General features: G+C 41.5%; 2 protein-coding genes across 4 annotated transcripts; one reads left to right on the forward strand and one right to left on the reverse strand.

The window, feature by feature from the left end:
- Positions 1–401: 401 nt before the first annotated feature.
- Positions 402–3,422, forward strand: LOC118369235 (transmembrane protein 179-like). The gene is made up of 4 exons (XM_035753693.2): positions 402–930; positions 1,682–1,819; positions 1,901–1,979; positions 2,146–3,422. The coding sequence occupies exons 1-4, from the start codon at positions 629–631 to the stop codon at positions 2,326–2,328; spliced, it is 702 nt and encodes a 233-aa protein (XP_035609586.1). The 5' UTR covers positions 402–628; the 3' UTR covers positions 2,329–3,422.
- A 695-nt stretch (positions 3,423–4,117) lies between these two features.
- On the reverse strand, positions 4,118–24,217 carry LOC118368265 (uncharacterized). Of its 3 annotated transcripts, XM_035752234.2 has the most exons (10): positions 23,767–24,217; positions 23,277–23,390; positions 22,954–22,984; positions 13,910–13,996; positions 12,695–12,821; positions 8,910–9,049; positions 7,550–7,725; positions 7,321–7,447; positions 6,549–6,575; positions 4,118–6,020 (listed from the first exon to the last, which is right to left on the reverse strand). In XM_035752234.2, the coding sequence occupies exons 1-10, from the start codon at positions 23,917–23,919 to the stop codon at positions 5,815–5,817; spliced, it is 1,188 nt and encodes a 395-aa protein (XP_035608127.1). In that variant the 5' UTR covers positions 23,920–24,217; the 3' UTR covers positions 4,118–5,814. The 3 variants fall into 3 exon arrangements, with proteins under 3 accessions (XP_035608127.1, XP_035608129.1, XP_035608128.1); XM_035752236.2 differs by lacking the exon at positions 23,277–23,390 and having other exon boundaries at positions 23,767–24,214; XM_035752235.2 differs by lacking the exon at positions 6,549–6,575 and having other exon boundaries at positions 23,767–24,210.
- Positions 24,218–24,962: the final 745 nt, after the last annotated feature.

The following is a 24,962-nucleotide window of genomic DNA, read 5'->3' on the forward strand; positions in this document are numbered from 1 at the left end:
TCGATATAACTTTAGTAGGATGGTTAACATACGATGTCTGTGGATGCGTTGTCTTTTAGCCAAAATATGAAATGCAATCATAATTAACTGTAGTGAATATAAGGCACACACAACAGTTCCATGATGACTGAAAACACAAGTGGGATGAACGAGTAGTTATACATTTCTGGGCAAGAGTGGTCCATTTAAAATTAATTAATTCTTCCCTCACCCCTTGCCCTGCAAGTATCAACTCGTCAGAGGTCATGATAGGTCATCAGAAGTGTCCACTTATATTGAGGGCTGAGGAGAGAGGGTGTGTCTTTTAAGTGTTTGGAATGCAGCCTCTGGCTGGACTGAAGACCACACAAAGTTTGGAAAAATATCAAGTATGCGTCTCGCAACAGAGCCTTCAACCGCAAGGGGGCGTTGCGATTCCACTCCATTGTCGGCGTCCACATTGAAATGAATGACAACCGGTGCAATGTGGAGGAGTGCTTATGGTTAATGTGAACGAGGCTTTGTCTGAATCGGTCCCATTGAGCCTGCTGCTCCAGCACGAATGATGCTGATGCTGCGCCCACGCTCAAATGTCTCTACTGCGCAGTCGCCGATGCAACGAACGCAGTAAGAGAAAGGAGACGCAATAATGGCCCTTGATAATTTAATTTTCGCCCAATGCATCCTCTATTTTTTGGCGTTTGTTTTTGGTTTTATTGCCGTAGTGCCTCTCTCTGAAAACACGGAGGATTTTCATGGAAAATGCTTGCTTTTCACGCGTGGTATGTGGCAGAATGAGAACATCACAGTTTCAAAGCAGCGCTTTATCGTTGAGGAGTGGGGACCGGAGTCTTCCTGCAGTTTCATCACTTTTGTCGGGATAGCATCTCTCATCCTGTCCGCAGTGCAGTCATGGAGACTGCTGTTGTTTCTTTTCAAAGGCCACGACGAGTGAGTGTCAAAATCACTTGTGGTTCTTGTGTTTTGATTTGCAGGTTTTCTTTGTGTTTATTCTATCTGAATGATTTAAATAGAGAAAATAGATGTGTTTCAAGTAGCCCATGCCCATCCACTCCCACACCCGAATGATCAGTGATCCTTCTTGATTAATTACAGCCTTACGTTCAATAGCTTTTTCTGAGGTCTACAGATCGAGCCCGCAAAAAATGTTAACGTATGTTTTTGCTATGGCAAAATCTGCCCATCTTGCTGCTTTGCTCCGTAATCAATATGTTCAATCAGCCCGAAGGAAGACATGCAATTTTCTGCCTTTCAACAGAGGTGCCATTACAAAAACGGCATTGATTAATAGGCCTTATATAATGATTAGACGCTTGCAATCTTTATTATAACCGTTTTGCTACTGTGCAATGCAGAGGTTTTCATTAGTCTGTCGTTGTTTCATTCTGACATAGGGTGGATAGGGTAATCTATCCATCCACTTAAAAACATGTATCTAAACCTAATAATTAATTATTGGCATACAGGTACACCACCAATCTCCTTCTATTGGTCATTATCGTCCATTAGAACGCAACATAGTCACAGTTAAATGAATTATCATCTAATCAAGTCCAATACATACAACATTAGGCAAATGAGCCAGGGATGGTAATGATAGAACAATTACATTATTGAACCTGTCTTACATTCTCTCTCTCACTTTCTCTCTTGCTCTTTCACTCTGTCTCTGTGAGTGCAGTTCCCTGTTCAATGCCTTCCTGAATCTGTTGATCAGCTCCTTGATGGTGTTCACAGTGTTCCTCTCCAGCACCATCATTAGTGTGGGCTTCAACTTGTGGTGTGACGCCATCACAGAGGGCGGGGGCATGCCCAGCAGGTGAGGCTCATGAACCCATCTTATGGCTCTTGGACAGTCCGGAGAGTTATTTTCCTAAGCTAACTTTGTCTTGTATCTCAGCTGTGAGGACATGCAGGACACCGATCTGGAGTTAGGATTGGACAACTCCTCGTTCTATGACCAGTTTGCCATTGCCCAGGTAAGGGTCAGGCGGATGTATATTGTCATATACTGTGTTGATATCTTAGACGTATTAAAACATGTGCAATGAACTTGGAAACCCCTAGCCCTTGTTTAAATCTGTGAGGCTATGTAATGTCTGTTAAACGTCCCCCCCCCCCTGCCTCCCCGTCCCTGCTGTGCAGTTTGGTCTGTGGGCAGCATGGCTGACGTGGCTGGGCATCACGGTCATGGCCTTCCTCAAGGTCTACCACAACTACCGCCAGGAGGACCTTCTGGACAGTCTGATCCACGAGAAGGAGCTGCTGCTTGGACACTCGTCCCACCGGGGCTCAGATGCCAACCAGTTGAAGAGTGGCATGATCTAACACCCAGAGGGCACGTGCACATTACTGACACATATCCTCCTATCCTACCCCAACTGCCAGCCCCTGTCAATCTACACTGAGTGTACAAAAGATTAGGAACACCTTCCTAATATTGAGTTTCACCCCTTTTTGCCCTCAGACTTCCTCAATTCGTTGGGGCATGGACTCTACAAGGTGTCAAAAGCGTTCCACATGGATGCTGGCCCATGTTAACTCCACGGTTGTGTTAAGTTGGTTGGATGTCCATTTGATGGTGGACCATTCTTGATACACACAAGAAACTGTTGAGTGTGAAAAACCCAGCGGCTTTGCAGTTCTTGATACAAACCGGTGCGCCTGAGACCTACTATCATACTGCACTTAAATCTTTTGTCTTTTCCATTCACCCTCCCTCTGAATGGCACACAAACACAATCCATGTCTCAGTTGTCTCAAAGCTTAAACATCCTTTTTTAACCTATATCCCCCCCTGCATCTACACTGATTGAAGTGGATTTAACAGGTGACATCAATCATTAAGGGATCATAGCTTTCACCTGGATTCACCTGGTAAGAGCAGGTGTTCTTAATGTTTTGTACACTCAGTGCAATTTTCAATCAAGTGAAATCCATTAACTGTTTTTAGAGTGCATAATAATGTCTTGACATACTCCTCCTCATATGTTTCCTGATTTTCCCCTTGAAAACGCTGCTCATGACTGTAAAGCGCTGTAGGGTAAAGAGATTCCGGCTGTATTGTGGAGCTGATTCAATCCATTTGTCCACTTGCTATATTTGTATTTGATAATGAGTTACTGCTGACATGTCTTCCCCTTCAAGGCACACACTGGAGCGTAAATGAGCTCAGAAAATCAAGGTCATTTAATGAGGATAGAAATGGTGCATTGAGATTCGTTTTTACCGTGATTTCCATTTAGCTGCACATAGATGGTGACTCACACAAGGTGCTTAAAGAATGGTTCAAATGGATCATATTTTCTTTGTTTTAATTTTTTGCATGTACTGTGTGAATATAGACAGTGTGAGCAGGCTGACATTTTTTTGTGTTGGGCAATATATTATTTTGTAACAGTCGAATACATTCATGATAGGCTTTCAGTCATGTGTGAATTCTTTGCATGCATGCAGCAACAGAGTATGACGTATGCTTTTCTGTCTATTATGCAGTATCTACAATTACCAAACAGTATTTAAAAAAAATGTAAAGGGTACTTTGTAAGAACTTTGTCAATGAACTTAAACTGACTGGAACAGATCTCAGGATGAAATGCCTGAAAATCACATAAGTAGCTAAATCAGTCAATCTGTTCATCCTGATAATCATAAAAGCTCAGGCTGGCCCCTCCTTTGTTATTTAACACAATCTTGACGCAAAAAAACAAGTTTTGACAGTGAGTGAGAAGCCTGTAACATAGACGGGATGACACATTATCCAAGGCTAGTTCTGTGTTGTTGTGCGTGAGGAAATGTAGCCTGCGGCGTGGAAAGATGGATCATCATTTTATTGCACACATGCATGCTCTCGCTCTCACACCAACGCACACACGCGAACACACACACACACACACACACACACACACACACACACACACACACACACACACACACACACACACACACACACACACACACACACACACACACACACACACACACACACACACACACGCACACACACACACACACACACACACACACACACACACACACACACACACACACACACACACACACACACAAATTCAAAAGCATGTTAGACTTTAAAAAGCTACTCACCACCCTCACTGACTTTGGTATGCAATGACAGTTTTATTTAAAATTATTCAATTAAATAAAAAAAGATAGAAACTAAGAAATCCTTCTAAAAGGCACTTCTTTCAAAGTGACCACATACAGATTGTCAGCAGTGAAATGCAGCTACTAACCAAAATGTGCAGATACAGGCCATGTTTACTTGCTAGGTATTTGTGCTGCTAATGACAGTAGTTCTGCTTGAGAGTGCAGAGAAAACCTTCAGTCTCAGTGTCTCTTCCATTCAGACATTGGTTGCATCGTATTGCTCAGATTTTTCCAACACTGACTCTTTCCTATAGTTGTGTTCCCTGAAAGCTGTATAAAGAATATGTATTATTGGAAACAATGTCTTGTGTTTTATTGCTCAGATTGACATGTATTTGATAAGCATCACATTGCCCTTTAAAGCTCAACACCTGTAAAGAAGAGACTCAATTTCTAAATGCCCTATATTTGAATGGTGCCAGTTAATGAAGGTCCCACAGTGATGCTTCAATTAGTGTCACAATGTTGCTGCATCTTACCCTAGATCATTGTATCGTACAGTTAATGTACATACCTTTTATTTACTTTGAAACATAAACATTTGCTCTAATTTAAAGTATGTTTCAATCCCCAAATAATCCACAGCTTTTAAAGCATTTGACATGAAGATTAAAACCTGAATATCGGATCAATCAAAAAATAGAAATGCAACAAAAGCCCTTTCAAAATGTGTAAAGAAAACAAAAGTATTGGATATTTGAGTAGATGCAGATATGCAGTATATAAGAAATAAATAACATTTAGAGGATAGAGGATATTACTTGTGGCATTTTAGCATTTACCAACAGGTACACTGTCATAATCACTCATTGAATTTGAGTACATTCCCAGGAAAGAGAGCGTACATATTATTGTGCTGAAGTTGTCATCTTTGTCCAACTAGGATCACAACATTTATCTGACCTAAAAATGGTCAGACTACAGTTCTTATGTTGTAAAAGAAAGATGGCTTTGTCAATCAATTTGCTAGATCAACCTGGCACTGTGAATTGAAGCAGTCCTGTGTCTGTTTCAGAAATCCTTTTTAAAAGGTGTTCACATTGTGCTTGACTCAATCCATAATCCTTATTTTAGACAGTAAGGGTGTTATTATTTTGCCAATTTAAAGCAGTTTTCACATTTTCTACATTCAATTATGTGCAATAACAAGGCGTAATATTGTGATAATCATTACTATACGGCATATAGACATTCATATCTGTAGTAATCTTTTAAGTACACAAAATTACGTACTGTAATAAAATAAATACAATTGATTTTGCAATCCATTAAACATTTACTCACATACAATAGATTTTGTCAAGAATGGAAAATGTAAATGATTGTAGCAATTAAGTGAGCATAATCAGTGAGCGTCAACATTGCTGATGTGCAAAACGTCTTATCGATAAAACAAACATGGCTGCATACCCACCACCAGTGTACAGGCGTGGAGGATACGTACTGTATCTCTGAGATTACACATTTATCCATATATGGGTGTGAGCGTAGCAGTAGGGGTGCACATCTCAACACCATAGCTAGATAGTCAGTGTGTATGACTGAGGTGTGCTCGTGGACCAAGCTGGGTAAGGACACCTTAAGGGACATGTAGTGAGGAAGAGAGTGAATTCACTGCTCCACGTCTCCCCCTTCGGTGGCTCCCAGTCACTGCATGGTTAGCCAGATCCAGCAGCCCCACAGCAGCTGTTTCATGTGTATCAGATAGACAGCCAGCGAGGCCTCCAGCTCCTCACACACACGCTGTGGGCGCCGGCGGTCCGTGCTGTACATGACCACGCCCAGCAGTGACATCAGCAGGAAAAAGCAGGTGAACAGGGCCAGGTGGGGGCGTGGCGGTGACGTGTCATAGGCTGTGAACCAAAAGAGACCAACAACAAACTGTTGAATGATTTTTGAATTGCAATGGCTCATCCAGTCCGCCCGCTCAGGTGTGAGGGGCATGGCATCTTCCTGATTCCAAAATTAATTTTCTCCACCCATTGTAGCTAGAGGGCTGCTTTTTTTGTGTTTTTGGTTATGGCTCTTTGTTAACTGTATAAAATGTTCCATACACCAGATACTGGACTGAAATATGCAATATCAACAGTGGAAACAAATGGGCCAGTTCATTTTGCATGGCCCGGTGCCCCGGTGGGTGAAGATGTCACTTAATCTGCAAACGGGCCATGCAAAACGAACTCACTGGAGGGAGGAAAACCCATGCATCACAGTACAATATTAAAATGTCTATGATGGAATATTTTGACATGAATCACCACACAACAGTATTCCATAAATGGGTTTACTATAACAAGTCAGTAATGACCAGTCAGTAAGGGTGACACTTGCTTCATGCTCTTAGTAAGTTAATAATTGGGACCACTCTCAGACAGACTTACCAACTAAACAGTCATAGTATGGAACGTCTGCGAAACCGATAGATAATAAACAAGTAAATAACAGCTTCACATTGCACCTAGACATCTAGCTGCAGCCACAGTACCCACATGCCTGGTGGCATACAGCTACAATGGATGGCTGCACGTAATTAGCTATCTCTGTGTCACAGATTGTATGCTAACTCATTTGCATGCATAATTCATCATGAAGTGTAAATCACTTGAACATGATTGTTCTTTTTCTAAATTCAGCATTGCATTAAATACTACAGTATCCTCAAGGGACAGTGTTTTACGATCTAATCACAGGATTTTACTGTATCTTGTTCATTTTCTTTTACAGCTACGCCATAACAATGCAGACCCCTTTGTGAGGTACATTGCCCCATAGAGAATGAGGAGAACAGTCGATTTAGCAGTATATCTCACCAATGTATTATTAAGAATTGCTTTATTCATTTTGATATAGTGAGTGTTTAACTCCCCAAACCCAGTGGAATAGAGCTGAGTCAGTCCAATGATAAATGTGTTTCTTGTTTCTGCAGACCAGGGCCTCCGAGTGCAGTAAAGAAGTCAGAGTGATTGGGTAGAGGTGAGAATGCACCAGAAGGTAACCCTCTCCATCAGCTATAGTCTGACACACATGCTTCATCTCCCCTCGGCTCGTTACATGCACTGAATGGGCCCAGACTTTCAAAGCTAGGACAGGTCTTGTCCTCATGGCCTCCCTATGTTTGGTATTTGATCTCTTATCCTGCTGTTTCTCTCTCACCATGCACAGTGGTCTCAGGCTCCCGGAACCGGACCCGTCGCTCGCCTTTCCGTCTGTGGCTGGGCTCCGAGTCTGATCCTGAGCCAGACCTCTTCAGTATGGACGTAGGGATTTTACCGTTGGTGACCTGAGGAGAGGGTGAGATATCATTAGAAGTGAGGACACAATGGACACCAGTTTTAAGTACATTGACTGGAAAAAAAAGGTATTCTTAACAAAAGAGTGTCACCTTCGGTTTGGGTGTGTCATCCTGTGGACTGGGGTCTTTCCTGTGCCAGACCTCGGAGTGTTTCTCCCGATGGGAATGGGAGTGGGAATGGGGAAGACCGTTGTTGAGTTTGTCTCTGAAGGACTCGGCAGCAGCAAACCTCTTGGACAGCACTGACACACACTGGTCCAGGGAGTCTAAGGAGTTAACCATGAGTCAATATTAGTCTCTAACTGTCAATGGAACTTGGAGTCTAGGTACAAGTAAACATGCAGACAAATACTGGGTAGATAGAGCTGACGATGAAAGTTCAAAACACAAAACAAACATTTCTGTGTTGACTCCATCATGGCCATGTACACAGTTACAAAGCAATACACTAGCAATGTGTTATGATAGCTGTGCAATAGAATGAACAAGCAACATGTAGACGGCCCAACTATCAATAAAGGAATTTATAGGAGGCGTGCAGCACACACCCATAATGACAACTCCATGACAGCGATTTTAAGTCACAGAGAAATCACACTTTGTGTATGAAACTAAGTTAAGGTTACACAGAGAGGAAAACAGAGTCATTTGGATGAAACGGGTACCCTGACAGTGACCTGGATTACATTGCAAAGACAAACTGTGTTCTTGCTTCAGCTGTTCTCTGTATTTATTTACAAATCTATTTTACCTAGGATATGGCCAAGAAGGTCAACCAGAATTAATGACAACGTACAATGTGAACTGTTGTCTTAGCAACCCAGGTTCTAAATAACCTGCTTTACTGAGCCTACGAGTCTGTGAAAGCTGACTCAACAGTTGATCTTAACATCTAGGGCACATTTTACCCAATGCAGACCTCTCTTCCCTAAAAATGTCAACTTTGGGAAATAATAGAAAATGCATCTTCCTCTTCATGCAAGCGAAGCATGAGCACAACATTACAGTGGCCTCAAACTGTCAAAGTATTTTATGTTCAGCTCTATATAAAACCACTTTGATGTCCAACAGCACAGTGAGTGTGTTATTTAATTTAACATTTCCTTGAGCTGACATCGTAGAGTACGAAGGTTAATTGGAATTCTATGCCACTTACAGTGCGGTGTGTGAGCTGAGGCAAGGTGGTTGTTCTTGGGTTTGTCATGCCACTGGAGAGTGCTTTGTGTTAACGTGGTGACAAGGTCTACACTACATCACCTCTCAGTGTACAGTGTGCATTTTTAACCACAAACTATCAAATATAAAACTCTTCGTCTGCCTGCGTGCTGTAAGGAAGGCTTGTCTGTCATACTGACAGTACAGTACATGCTGTCACACTCAGCCACACTCATGACCATTTCAATAAGTCTATGGCTTTTATGTCTTTACTCAGCATGTCTATGGCTTTTACCTGAGTATTCTGTCTTGCCGATCTCTGCGTAGACGGTGGCCAGCAGCTCCAGACTCCTGTCTGTGATGGGGTGGTTGTTGCCAAAGGCCCTCTGATGGATCTTAGTGGCTTTCCCACTGTACTCTAAAGCAAGATGAGGTCTGAAAGACAAAGGACAGGAACACATAGTTAAGTAACATTTTATGGATTATTTTTGTATCAGTAGTAGTTTGTATCAGTAGTATCAGTAGATTATTTTTGTATCAGTATGCTCATAACACTTGAACAAGAAAAAGCAGCTCATGTCATTCCAAAGAATCAACCTGGGCTTGGATTCGGGCTGAAATATATATTGTCTGGCACCCGTGGTTAATTTAATCCCATAAATAAGTCCTTTCAGGGAGCACAACAATGGCTGACCTTAATCAAGCTTAGTGGGACGTGCTGCATTGTCAGGTGTGAGGATCGATGTCGGTGTTTGAAGCAGAGCAGCATGACAAATACAAACACACGTGGGCTGAGCTGTGATTAGATTTGGAGCAACGAGGCTGGGCCGATAGGGCTGTGGGCTCAGGGCCAGAGACCCAACCTTATGAAGCCAGTGGAAACGTCCAGGGCCTGCCAACTGCCAAGCTGCTGCCCTCCTCCTGGTTCCAGTGTGAATTACAAATGCCATGGCCCCCACAGGTTGGTTTACTCTGCACCCTTCCATGGCTATCCCCCTCTGGAACAGAGTTAGGTGGGCATAGCATGGCATTACAGATTCGAACTCTGCTGCGCTCTCTGTATCTGTATCTGCCCGTGGGTAACACCATGCAAGGTCATTCATCACCCTCATGTGTGGCCATAGATGAGAGCAAGTCCCGTTTAGTGTGGCAGATTTCAGCATCGCTGTTCCACAACCATTATTCCCTTCAATTAGTAATAGCCAGGTGTCCTTTTGCACTGTTTAGAATGTCCTTTGAGGACATCCTATCGCCAAAGTACAGAGAAGCCCTTCAACGGCCGAAGGACTTCCTGCCACAGCGTTGAAAGATTCAGGAAGCACCACAAGAGAAGATGGGTGCTGGCGACTACAACAGCCTGTTATATTAGTCCAAAAGAAGTTCCTGTCCATCTCTTCCAGTTATCTCTTATTAGATCACAAATTCTAGCTAGGTGGCTGAAGTTAGCTAGTCTAGGGGTTAGGGTTAGGGGTTAGGGTTGAAGTTAGGGTTAAGTTTAGGTTTACGGGTAGGGTTAGCTAATAGGGTTAAGTGTTAATGTAACAGTATAACTTTAGTCTGTCCCCTCGCCCATACCCGGGCTCGAATCAGGGACCCTGGCGCACCACCGCTAACTAGCTAGCCATTTCATATCGGCTACATTACCTAACAAGTACTTGCAACGTAGCTAAAAAGTAGTAAGTACTAAAACCGTTACTAATTAGCTAAAATGCTAAAATTGTCCCTGATGAGATTCGAACTCGCAAACTTTGGGTTATACGCCGACCAATCCACCCACTTTAGTTTTTGCCTTCAGTAACCATCTGTCTTATGTAACCATACCAATCAAAACATATATTTAAATGTACATGTACTATGTTACGTCTAGTCTATGAGACCATTGTGCTGGAGACCCAAAACCAAAAGTATTGTACAAGAATGAGGTCAAACAGCAGAAACCAACTAGTGCTTGTCATTGTTTGCCCAGAAACCCAAGACCCTGGGTACAGCTATAAACAATCTCTACAATCTCATTCAAGATGAACCAGCTTCCTCTCCTTATCCAACCATCACACCCCTCTCCCTATGCACCTGTTCCCCCCTTCCACCCTCTCAAGACAATCAGGCTTAATGCTTTAATCTTCCAACCAATGACAACATGGACAAATAAATGTTGATGTTACTGTCTTTGTGGCCTAACAGAGTACCCCTGCATCAAGGACCAGATCCCTGTGTTCTGGTAACATTAGAGATGGTGTCTTTGTGGCCTAACAGAGTACCCCTGCATCAAGGACCAGATCCCTGAGTTCTGGTAACATTAGAGATGGTGGCCCTTATCTCCAACTCCTCAAGTGAAATCAACCAGGTGGTTTTTGCATGGGGACCACGGATGCAAACACTTATTCCTGCACTTGTTTATTGGATGAGGAAATATCCATCCTGATGACATATGTTCAAAGCACTATAGAGATATAATCTGTCTTTCACTAACAATCGGGGGGCAATGTGTTCCTGAGTTCAATCAACTGAAGATGTGAGACAATCTACGGTTTAAATACGGTACATTTCTGTTAGAAATAAGAAAATAAAAGCTAACCATTTTGGAGACTGTTCCACCACATAGACAGTTCAGAAATGTTCTATTTAAACAATGCAAACAATGTCTCTGTGAGACAGTAATATCACTGTTAATCACCTTTTAAAGATATTGTACTCTCATATACGCGGACACACAGTAAACGGTTGAGCGTGAACATCCCAGCAGCAACCATTCTTGACAGACTCAAACCGGTGCACCTGGAACCTATTACCATACCCTGTTGAAAAGCACTTAAATCACCCTCTGAATGGCACACACATACAATCCATGTCTCAGTTGATTCAGGGCTTAACAATCCTTCTTGAACCTGTCTCATCCCCTTCATCGACTTTGATTAAGTGGATTTAATAGATGACATCAATAAGGGATTATAGCTTTCACCCGGATTCACCTGGTCAGTGTATGTGATGGAAAGAGCTGGTGTTGTCAATGTTTTGTACACTCAGTTTATACCAGTGGTGTAAAGTACTTAATCATAAATACTTGAAAGTACTACTTAAGTAGTTTTAGGGGTATCTGTACTTCACTTCACTATTTGTATTTTTGACAACTTTTACTTTTGTCTTCACTACATTCCTAAAGAAAATAATGTACTTTTTACTCCATATGTTTTCCCTGAAACCCAAATGTACTCATTACGTTTTGAATGCATAGCAGGACAGAAAGGGTCCAATTCACACAATTATCAAGAAAACATCCCTGGTCATCTGTATTGCCTATGGTCTGGCGGACTCACGAAACACAAATGCTTAGTTTTTAAATGATATCTGAGTGTTGGCGTGTGCCCCTGGCTATCCGTAAATTTAAAAAACAAGAAAATTGTGCCGTCTAGTTCGCTTAATATAAGATTTATTTTATTATTCATACTTTTACTCTTACTTTTGATACTTAAGTATATTTAAAACCAAATATTTTTAGACTTTTACTCAAGTATTATTTTACTGGGTGACTTTTACTTAAGTCATTTTCTATTAAGGTATCTTTACTTTTACTCAAGTATGTCAATTGGGTACTTTTCCACCACTGGTGTTTACTAATATATGCAGAATTGGACAATTATTCATATACACAATTACATTATTCATATTAAAAATGTAATTAGCGATATAAAAAATAAAAACAATTATGTTAAAGATTGAATTATCAATATAAAAAATTCAGTTCCTAATGTTTTGTACACTCAGTGTATAACAGGCATTTTAACAAGATAATTCTCTACTTGTTCATCCCGTCCTTATTTGAAACCCAGTATAGACCAACAAAAGTACAGAAAGGTCAGCAGAACAGAAACAGCTACACATCTTTTTTAATGAGAGGAAAACCAACAGTACTAAGCAACACTGTCCTTATTGCAAGTGAGGACATTTTGTGGTCTACTTGTTCACTGGGCCCAGAGAGCCTTTAGACACACAGAACACATAATAAATTAGCCTATTTTTAATTACATACAGTATTGTAACACACAGCGGAAACAGCCTTTCACGTTATTCATCTCTACGCACCTTTTACTCACGATGCAGAGCTGGGCTAGCTGCTCCAGGTGCTGTGCCTGGGAGGCCTGATCCGATAGCTCCTCTGAGGACGCCCATCCTGTCCCCGCCGAGCCCAGCAAAGCCTCCTCCTGGGGGCCTGTTACACACACACAGGTCATGTAATCAGACGCAGTCAGCTGCCCGCTAATGTCTGTCTCTATCCTTCTCTTTCTCACGCTCTATCCCTCTCTCTCTTTCTATCCCCCTAACTCCCTCTCGCTCTGTCTCTGCCTCTCTCCACAGCAAGTAAACAGAATCCAAAAGGCTGGCGACGTGGTCTCTGGCAGGGCTGGCAGTGTGGAGATGAGAATGGAGTTTGAACAGCAGGGTACAGTGGAGCCAACAGGATAGTGAGCAGAGGAGCAGAGGTAAGAGGGCAGGGAGAAGATACTGTGAGTCAAAACAAAACACTCACCACGCCCACAAGAGCAGTGACACAGCTACCAGCTTACACAGGCAAATACACAACTGACCTGACCCTGTTGTAAGTGGAGATTAGCCTACATAGAAACGTTTACAGCCTAATGTTACAGAGAGGTAAAAGGAAAAGTAAAGTGGTTCAGAAATGGCAATAAGCAGACGGAAACTTTGAACAGGATGAGGTAAAAGAAAGAATAGGAAATAGGGTAGGTCCAATATCTTTGACGGAGAATGAGAGAATGTGGAAATGGGCAAAGGTTTGAGCAGGAGATTGAAGAGAGAGAGAGAGAGACAGAAGGTTGGTGGAGTGATTGTGATGCCAGAAGCAGAGAGCAGGCACAGTGCTGAATCAGGGGCCTCAGTATTCCATGGCGCCACACAACTCTTTATGAGATAATGCCTAGCATGGCCATTAGTCTTCCCTGTCTGTCTCATAACTCCTGCTACCTCCGGCCCACGCAACACTGAGCTGCTGCAGCATCAGCAGCCTCCCGGCAGACAGACAGCAGCCTCCCAGCAGACAGACAGAGAGCAGCCTCCCGGCAGATAGACAGCAGTCTCCCAGGCACACAGACAGATAGCAGCCTCTAGGCAGACAGACAGCACCCCCCCCCACACACACACACTGTATGTCATACTGTATACCGCAAAGTTGGCTTCTGGCAAATGCATTTCCTTGGGTACCATTACGACACTCCCTAATCACCAAGTTAGAGTGATAATACCCCCTTAATGCTCCCATGGTATAGATCTAGATGTACTTGCCTGTGCTCCCCTGAACAGCAGTGAGCTCGATCAGAGCAACCTCATAGAACATCTTCTCAGCCTGAATGAACTGCAGGGCCTTGCCGTCTGTTTATATAGGTGAAGGATCAGTTGTCTCAGGGATTAAGTCAGTTGTTGAAGTCAGAAACAGTGCTGTCGCCAGGCTCAACTACAATGTGTTGTTGTTTTTAATGGCTCCTGAACGTGACCTCAGCAAGTAACAAGCTCATCACCAATATTCTAAATTGACAAGCAACTGTAATCATAGATTCCAACATTCTAAACAGACAAGCAACTGTAATCATAGATTCCAACATTCTAAACAGGCAAGAGACTGTAATCATAGATTCCAAGATTCTAAACAGACAAGCAACTGTAATCATAGATTCCAACATTCTAAACAGGCAAGAGACTGTAATCATAGATTCCAAGATTCTCTGTGAAGGCCTGAACTATAATAACCTGGACAGTCTCTTGTTTGTCCATGTTGATGTGCCAGAGTCTCTTGTCTCTGATTCCATAATAACACACTAAATATGTGTTTTCCCTAAATATAGACTCAGGAGCCGAGTTTGTTCACTTTGTCAAAGGCATTCTGCATACTGAAATAAATGCATCCCTTTGTAAGTCAACACCATTTACACTTGGCAAGGAAAATGTGCCTAAAATAAAACCAGACATAAACGGCCTACTTAAAAGTAGGAGCTCTCTGTTGCACGTGAGACCAGCCTTTGCTTGGTTTTATTTCTGAATTGTTGTGTGTGACCTATTGACTTCTGTTAAAGTAGCACAGATACAAATTATAGCTTTTTTTAAAGTATGTGTCGTATACAGTGAATACAGGCCACCAGAATGTTTGTAACAGCTTTCTACCTCTGTCAGAGCTAAAAAACAAACCAATGATTTGTCCTGGATCTGAAAAACACAGCAGCTGGTCTCACTCATGGTGTCACTAAGAAAGAGTCCTCTGCCTGCACCACTCCCTTGAGCCCAGTTTTAAGGGCACATGTAAGCCTGCTCTTTCGAAAACATAACAAAATGGTAGCCTATGAAGACAGTAGCCTATAAATCCCGATCATAACTGTCCATGTGAAAGGAAAGAGGCTAACTTTTATGACTACACAGTAAAATCGCAAGAGTTAATTAAACTCGTATGGAGTCAAATGTAATGGAGTTTATATGGTCCCACCCCCATTTTGTGTTAAAACTACTCTGGTCATGGTGTTGATATTTTTGGGGTTAAAACTTCACTAAATGGAGTAAAATCCAACTCAGAGAGTTTCTTAAATGTAACTCCAATTGCCATTTTAGACTTTTCGTGTTGTTTTGAATAAACAGTCAACTCCAGAAGAGTACATTTATCTTTCAGTTTACTTCCTTTGAGTTATAAATGTCTAAAGCCTTATTTGAATATTTCTAAAATGTGTCACAGTATGGTGCTTTGCAACGTGATCTCCTCCCCTTCGTCTCTAGACTGATTGAAGTGGACTTAACAAGTGAGCTTTGGATAAAAGCGTCTGCTAAATGGCATATATTATATATTATTATTATATTACATCAATAAGGGATCATAGGTTTCACCTGGATTCAGCTGGTCAGTCTGTCATGGAAAGTTCCTAATGTTTTGTATACTCAGTGTATATGTGTATTTGAACCCATAATGTTTGAATTGAAGTTGTTTAAAAACTCCACGCAACAAAATATACATTTTGGTATTTGTTTCATTATGTCAGTAATCAAGTTTAAGATATATAACTTTCAAAATATAGAAATACAATTGGTATGATGCATTTTGCAACTCGTTTCGTGGTTTAATACTGCATGCCGTAGTTTCAAGTTCTGTCTTTGCATTGTCATCAACTCCAATTCAGCTGGGGGCACAGAATATACTCATCCTAGTCCATTGTGGATTGATACTACGGTTTATGAAATGTCATAGGCTACACTCATGACTAATACAACAGTAAAAAAACATCAAAGCTGTGTTCGAATACTCATACTAACTGCACTAACAGTACTATTTATGACATAAATTGAGTATGTATGATGTTTATTGGTCATAGTATAGATATTGTTAGTATGCCAAAAGTTCCCGGATATCATACTAAATTCTCCAAAATACACTACCGTTCAAACGTTTGGGGTCACTTAGAAATGTCCTTGTTTTCCATGAAAACATACATGAAATGATTGGAAAATTAATAGGAAATATAGTCAAGACGTTGACAAGGTTATAAATAATGATTTTTAATTGAAATAATAATAATAATTGTGTCCTTCAAGCTTTGCTTTCGTCAAAGAATCCTCCATTTGCAGCAATTACAGCCTTGCAGACCTTTGGCATTCTAGCTGTCAATTTGTTGAGGTAATCTGAAGAGATTTCACCCCATGCTCCCTGAAGCACCTCCCACAAGTTGGATTGGCTTGATGGGCACTTCTTATGTAACATACGGTGAAGCTGCTCCCACAACAGCTCAATAGGGTTGAGATCCGGTGACTGTGCTGGCCACTCCATTATAGACAGAATACCAGCTGACTGCTTCTTCTCTAAATAGTTATTGCATAGTTTGGAGCTGTGCTTTGGGTCATTGTCCTGTTGTAGGAGGAAATTGGCTCCAAATAAGTGCCGTCCACAGGGTATGGCATGGCATTGCAAAATGGAGTGATAGCCTTCCTTCTTCAAGATCCCTTTTATCCTGTACAAATCTCCCACAGTTTTCAACTGGATTAGCTAACTAATCCAACAGTTTGCGTTGGATTAGCTAACGTGCCATTGGAACACAGGAGAGATGGCTGCTGATAATGGGCCTCTGTATGCCTAAATAATCTGCAGTTTCCAGGTACAATAGTCATTTACAACATTAACAATGTCCACACTGTATTTTTGATCAATTTGATGTTATTTTAATGGACAAAAAAATATGCTTTTCTTTCAAATACCAGGACATTTCTATGTGACCCCAAACTTTTGAACGGTAGTGTATGATGTATACAAGCATTGGACACGATTTCCGTGCTTTTAGGGCCCATAATGCAATTCTTCTGAAAATGAGCGTGATTTCCCAACATTTTCAGATTTGAAGTAAATGGCGTAAATATGCAGCCGAAGTCCGACGAGAGCGGATACAAATTCATTATTTTAACTTATTATGACAAATGTTAAGAAAATGTTGAGCAATGTAATAAAGTAATGACTTTTCAAATAAGTTACGTTGGCCCACAATTTGTTAGCTACACTATCCTTATCATCAAATCAAATCAAATGTATTTATAAAGCCCTTCGTATATCAGCTGACATCTCAAAGTGCTGTACTGAAACCCAGCCTAAAACGGCAAACAATGCAGGTGTAGAAGCACGGTGGCTAGGAAAAACTCGAAAAGGCCAAACGGCGTAGCATTGCATTATGCTACCGGTATGCAGTATGTACCGGTATGTTAGCTAGCTACCTAAAGTAACGTTAGTTGGTTACTAATACATCGAACGTGCCAGTATATTATCTATATGATATCTAACTAACTACCCAATGTTTATTGACTTGATTATTCACGTCATTATTAAAGCTAAGTGGTATAGTTGTGCGTTCTCAATGGACATTGTTAATTCGCTCTGGCTATCTACTCCGATTTCAGAACACTCTCGTCTGACTGTGCCAGAGCGCAGAATAACTGTTGAATTTATGAACGCTCAACACCATTGAATATAACCTGTTCACCAATGCTCTGGATAACATGAAAACAGCGTAACGAGCTCTGTTAGGGCGAGTAAAATGGTCAAAGTGAGGTGTTCTCTCAATTGTGTTTGGAAGTAGCTTGAAAGCTAGCCAACGTTAGCCAGTTGGCTTGGGTGCTTGACTGCCGTTGTGAGGTCAGAATGCTTGGATCAACCCTACACCTCCGCCAAACCATCCAGTGTGCGCTCTGAGAGCGACGAATGCCCAGAGCGCGCTCTGGCCCTCCAGATTGAATTTACGAACACACCCGAAGTCGTATGATGTCTAGATAGTAATTTGTTATGCTAACAAGCTAGCAAGAGGTTGCATAGCGACAGCATCAACTGCCGGTAGACAGGTGAAGTGCTAGTATGCTCAACTGAAAGGATACTGTTCATTTAAAGTATATTAAAATTAACTAATAGTATAAAGTATGTAGTATATACTCATTAAGTATGTAGTATACAGTATGTTAGTATGGGTATTCGAACACAGCTCCAGTGTTTTGACAGTCAACATAGATGAAATTGGTTTCAAGGAGTATAGGCCGAAATATCTTTAAGCATCACACTTCTCCTCAAACAAAAAATACTAGGCTCCCACAAATGGTTTTGTATGCGTGAGGCACATTCTCAATAAGCAAGATATAGCATAGGCCTACCATTGACATGGCATTATAGGACTGACATTTTTTAATAGCCTATGTTTGGAGGACCATATCTTTGGTAACTGGACAAGAGGCATGGGTACCATCCGAATGGAGTATGCACTGCAGGTAGACCTACAGTACCAGTCAAAGGTTTGGACACACCTACTCACAAATGCTAAGAGTGTGCAAAGCTGTCAACAAGGCAAAGGGTGGCTACTTTGAAGAATCTAAAATCTATTTTTATTTGTTTAACCTTTTTTTGGTTATGTGTTATTTCATAGTTTTGATGTTTTGATAGTTTTGATGTCTTTACTATTAATCTACAATATATAAAATAGTAAAAATAAAGAAAAACTCTTGAATGATCAGGTGTGTCCAAACTTTTGACTGGTGCTGTATGTGAGTTGTGAATAATGCAAAAGCATGTAGGCAAAGTTTGTTAATGAAATGAAATGGAAAACAAGCAGTTGTTACAGGAAAATAACAACAACAAAATCTAAATAGGAGTGTCACCAGATTATCTAATCTCTCATTCCACGATGGACATTTAACTGCCAAGCTTGATCTTATAATAAAACTTTGGTGATTAAGATTTATTTCTAAATGTCTCATGAGCCAAACACTTTATCGATAGTCTTAACTACTTGGCGAATGCATTGGGCATGACAAAAAAACAGCCTTCATTGCTGTGCTTTCTTTTTAATCAAATTAAACTAAATGGGCAAAAACATTAGTTTTTTTATGTACCTCAATACAAGGTTTCCAGGCACGGAAAGCACATCCCTCTTTTTCCATGTCCATATGGCCACTGTGCGTCCTGGTTGGATAGGCTGCCCTTCCGTTGTCAAAATCAATGCCATAACCAACCAAGTTACCACTACAACTAGCTTTCGGTTGCTCTTAAATATCCTCACCAGCGCACACTGAAATTGGCACTTTGGTGCACATTTCTAAGGACACACCTCTGATATTGCCACCCTTCCCAACTCAGTGCAAGCAAGGTCATATTAGACAGGTAAATTACCAATCCTGGCTCTAGGATTTGCGCTCGCTTAATGGCAGCCGAAAATGAAGCCCTATAGCTCGTATATAAAAGCCCGGCTGAGGTAGACATATTGGGCTGATGACAGACAGTTGTGGGTTAACTCCAGGGTTTACTGGGCCACTGATGTAATGACTGTTGATGGTCATTACAGACACAGCGCTGATGTCTGGAGATGTGTGCACAACTAATACATTTAGTATGGATTACCAAACAGATAGAACTGCATTGTATTTCCTGCCATATTAACTGTACCCACTCAATCCATCTCTTTACTTTTTCATGAAAAAGCATTCAAGACAACGTGATGCCTCAAGCAAGTTACAGAAATCAGCCCAAAGTGAAATGTGCAATCTGAAATGAATGTGCTTTGAAACTTCTTTAAATCCTTTAATTCATGGCCACTTGCTCATCTGGGCCAGGGGCTCTTTAATTAGGTCAGGTGGAAATGTCCGACAGATCTCCTCCACTCATTAAAAGGAGGAAAATCGCCATCGCCCGATCTCGTTGCTTTCTCTTCCTTAACTCCATCTAATCCAGGCATTCTGTGCCTCCATGAATCCACACTTCCCAGTAAATATACCACTTTATGGTTAAAGGAATTCCTGCCTCAGTCTCATTCATTCCTCTGTCACCTGATCGGTGACCTGTTCACCTTCACTGCCAGTCATCCTACCTATCCAGCTACCCACACAGATTCCACAAATCTTTCAAAATCATTTGAGAGTGAAATTGAATTGACAGATGAGTATACTTTCCATGGAAGAAATGTCAATAAACAAAATGGAGCCAAGATGGATTTTGGCCAGAGGGACAGAGGTCACTTCTGAATTCTGGCAGCTCTGAGAAGAATTTCAGCAACAGGGAGTTATTATTCTGGCATTTGATGCTGAGTTGATGCTATGGAGTCTGTGCTTGTGAATCTATGAGTTTCCATCAGTCAGCTAGATTAGTCTGACTCTTCCCTTCCCTCACTCCCCCGAGTACCTCCCCAAATACAGTTGAAGTCAGATGTTTACATACACCTTAGCCAAATACATTTAAACTCAGTTTTCACAAATCCTGACATTGAATCCGAGTAAAAATTCCCTGTCTTAGGTCAGTTTGGATCACCACTTTATTTTAAGAATGTGAAATGTCAGAATAATAGTAGAGAGAAGGATTTATTTCTTTCATCACATTCCCAGTGGGACAGAAGTTTACATACACTCAAATAATATTTGGTAGCATTGCCTTTAAACTGTTTAACTTGTGTCAAACATTTCAGGTAGCCTTCCACAAGCTTCCCACAATAAATTGGGTGCATTTTGGCCCATTCCTCCTTACAGAGTTGTTGTAACTGAGTCAAGTTTGTAGGCCTCCTTGCTCACACATGATTTTTCAGTTCTGCCCACACATTTTCTATAGGATTGAGGTCAGGGCTTTGTGATGGCCACTCCAATATGTTTTCCTTAAGCCATTTTGCCTCAACTTTTGAAGTATGCTTGGGTCATTGTCCATTTGGAGGACCCATTTGCGACCAAGCTTTAACTTCCTGACTGATGTCTTGAGATGTTGCTTCAATATATCCACATAATTCTCCCTCCTCATGATGCCATCTATTTTGTGAAGTGCACCAGTCTCTCCTCCAGCAAAGCACCCCCACAACATGATGCTGCTACCCCATACTTCATGGTTGGGATGGTATTCTTCAGCTTGCAAGCTTCCCCCTTTTTCCTCCAAACATAACGATGGTCATTATGGCCAAATAGTTATATTTTTGTTTCATAAGACCAGAGGGCATTCCTCCAAAAAGTATGATCTTTGTCCCCATGTGCAGTTGCAAACCGTATTCTATATTTTTTATGCCGGTTTTGGAGCAGTGGCTTCTTCCTTGCTGAGCGGCCTTTCAGGTTATGTCGATATATGACTCATTTTACTGTGGATATAGATACTTTTGTACCTGTTTCCTCCAGCAAGATCCTTTGCTGTTGTTCTGGGATTGATTTGCACTTTTTGCACCAAAGTACGTTCATCTATAGCAGACAGAAGGCGTCTCCTTCCTGAGCGGTATGACGGATGCATGGTCCCATGGTGTTTATACCTGCGTGCTATTGTTTGTACAGATGAACATGGTACCTTCAGGCATTTGGAAATTGCTCCCAAGATTGAACCAGACTTGTAGAGGTCTACAATTATTTTTCTGGGGTCTTGGCTGATTTCTTTTGATTTTCTCATGATGTAAAGCAAAGAGGCACTGAGTTTGAAGGTAGGCCTTGAAATACATCCACAGGTACACCTTCAAATTATGTCAATTAGCCTATCAGAAGCTTCTAAAGCCATGACATAATTTTCTGGAATTTTCCAAGCTGTTTAAAGGCACAGTTAACTTAGTGTATGTTAACTTCTGACCCACTGGAATTGTGATACAGTGAATTATAAGTGAAATAATTGTTGGAAAAGTTTCTTGTGTCATGCACAAAGTAGATGACCTAACCGGCTTGCCAAACTATAGTTTGTTAACCAGAAATTTGTGGAGTGGTTGAAAAATGAGTTTTAATGACTCCAACCTAGTGTATGTAAACTTCTGACTTCAACTGTACAACCCAGAGAGCATTGTTCAACTCTGGCTCTGCCCAGCCACATGACTATCCTGTTTTAATTTGTCTTCAGGGACCAGGGACTCTAACTGACTCTGTCATGTATCCAACTATTCTGGCCTGTTCTCTGTGTCAGCAAAAATACATGTCTGGATCATACTGAGTTTCACATAAAGTTCCATAATAACAACTCAAATTACTTTGTGAATGAATAAAAATATTTACTTTGAATCATTACAGTGTTAATGATATACTTGCTGTAGTCAGAGTAGCTCACATGGAGACGCAACCCATGACTTCTGCCTATAAAGTTTATATAATGTTACTGTTAACAATTCTGCCATAATTATTCATGATCCTATGTGTCTGGTTCATGTCCAAAGACAATCCTGCCATGACCGATGAGCCTCTTAACTAGATGAGTTCTGAGGACATGAGCAGACTATGAATAGCTCTATTGATGAAGTCAGCCCAATAAATCAACCTATTTTGGGAGATGGGTTGTGAAGAGCTGGGTCTTGCTGAGGCAGACAAGTTGACCTGGCGTGTAAAGTGTTTCAGTGTCTCAGTAACAGATAGGAGTGCCATGGGAAGAGGTTATAGATCCTGCAACACTACACCCATCTTATCTGAGCACTATACTGCACTGGCCTATAGTGGATAATGGCGGTGGTGGTGACACACAGCCACTGCAGAATACAGGTTAATTCGTTTTCTCATACTCTGTGTTGTGGAGAGATAAGCACTTACAAATCCTCTTAGGAGAAAGACACAGGGTTTGAGCCCTATTCAAAATCTTGAGCATTCTGGGACAAAGCCGTGATTATATTCTGGCCCAAGGACACTCTTTCTACAGTGCATTCTCTGTACAGTCAAATCACATTTTGTGCTGGAATTCACCATGCCCGCTGCCACCAAAAATGGAAACAATCTTCGGTTCCCCATTATACTCACAGGTGTAGGCTTTTCATGCAAAGATAGTACTAATAGTTCTCTGGGAGTGGGGGTCAGATAAGGGCTAGGGGTTTGGTTTCACAAGGCCTCTGTTGGTGTGTAAAGGATACAATTATTTTCGGAGATGAAGAGTTCAGCAATCTGTAATCACAGAGGAAAACACATATCAGGATTGTATGATATGAATACACTACACAATGAATTTACTATCTGCATTCTACTCAGATCACCATGTATGAGCCTTCTCAGTCCACTATTCTCATATCAGCTACTATATTGTGGTGAGGAATGGACAACTCCTCTCTGTCAGAACTGTAGGTAATTCCGTACTGACATACTGTATTATACACTATACATGGACCAGTTCAAACACTCTTATTCTTGCAGAGCAGATGACATATTTACAAGTTTGGCGTTATGGCATATTACTTACATTCAAAAGAGCCATTTGACATTTTTCTGTCTGTTCTTGTGCTAGACAGACAGACAGACTCCTTCTCTTCACCGTGTACCGTGCACTGTCAACAGGAAACATGCTGATCCTGTGCTGTGAGTGGCAACATGACGTTTCACATTGGTGAAGGTTGTATTGGTATATATAGTGTGACTTGTGTCTGTATAGTATATGGTAATGTACAGTATGAGTAACACGCATACACACACTGCATTTGCGAATCAGTAAAAGTGTCAGTACTGTATGTTACAGTATGTATGGTATCAGTATTGTGGTGAGTGTGTTTTGTGTCTGTGTGCTCATATGTATGTACACCACAAGTGTGTGCATTTGTCTGTTGACCCTGGACGTTTGTGTGCGCAAACATGCATCTACAGTATGCATATCTGTATTTTTGTGCGTGTATGTGCATGTATACATGTGTGTGGGAGAGTGAGTGATCATCCAGATATCAAGGTCGTTGGCTCACCTGATGCAGGCAGTTGGGCAGCGAGGTAAAGCTCTGCACATGCCTCAACCCCAGCAGAGAGCTGAGGAAGCAGTGTAGGGCGGCCTGGTACTCCCCCTGCTGCTGGAGCTGCTGTCCCAGCTGAAACAGGCCCTCCCTCCCCCCGTTCAGCATCCCCAGTCCCAGCCAGAGGCAGAGCTGCCTCCCATCGGAGCTCTGTCAGCCAGGGACAAATGCTCCACTCCACCCAACTCCACTACAGCTCCAGAGCAGAGAGGATAAAAAAGAATGAAAACAGCCCTGAGATAAAAAATACAGCAGAGATAGGGTTTAGAAGAGCCAGACTACAGAACGGCTTACACTCAGTCTCATCTATCCACAGGAACTCAAGGGCAGGTGACGAGCTGAGCTAAAGAGCAAGCGGAGGTAGGCTGAGAGAGGCTCAATGGCTGAGAGAAGACAGATCCACGCCCCTCCCTCTCCTCCCACGCTGCATCAGGAAAGGAGGAGAGGAAGTCAGAGGGGATTTGTTCACTGACTGGCAGAGCCCACGACCAATCACTGTTTTACTCACGTACAGTAGCCCAGCCAGCGTGTGTGAGCAGTCTCAGCAAGTAGGAAACGGAGCTGTCGACTGAGCACTGTGGCTGGCTTTCCCTCACTCCTTATGAAACCAAACTGCAGGGCTTTAAGCTTCTGCAAGGATTCACTACTGTACACGCTTAATGTATTAGATTTGTTAATTTCATATAATTTCAGGATACACTGACCTAATTTGTCTAGTGCACTCGTACAGCAATTTTGTGCAAGTGTGAAAACATGTCTTGGGGGGAAGGAATTAAATCAATAATTCTTAATGCTGTACTTATGGTTTATAAATTAGAAGCCTGTGAAAATGTGCAATGTCCATACACAGACTTGAGAATGTGCTTGAGAAAGAAATTCAATATGTCTACATGTTTCCCTGAGTAGCATAAGCACATGGACGTTTTAACATATATATCAATATAAACATGTTATGAATATATATTTTTTTATAATAATAATTACATATTTGATATCAATAATTAAACCATTTTTATATCAACCATTTTTGGGGATGTTAATGCACTTCATGAAGGCGGGATTGCATGTGCATGCTTCTACATACAGTCGCTAGTCTACACACCCCTTGTACGATCTTCACATTTTGCTGCCTTAAAATGTCATCTAAAAAG

Source organism: Oncorhynchus keta, chromosome 35, assembly GCF_023373465.1.
Source record: "Oncorhynchus keta strain PuntledgeMale-10-30-2019 chromosome 35, Oket_V2, whole genome shotgun sequence".
In the NCBI taxonomy this organism is placed as follows: Eukaryota; Metazoa; Chordata; class Actinopteri; order Salmoniformes; family Salmonidae; genus Oncorhynchus; species Oncorhynchus keta.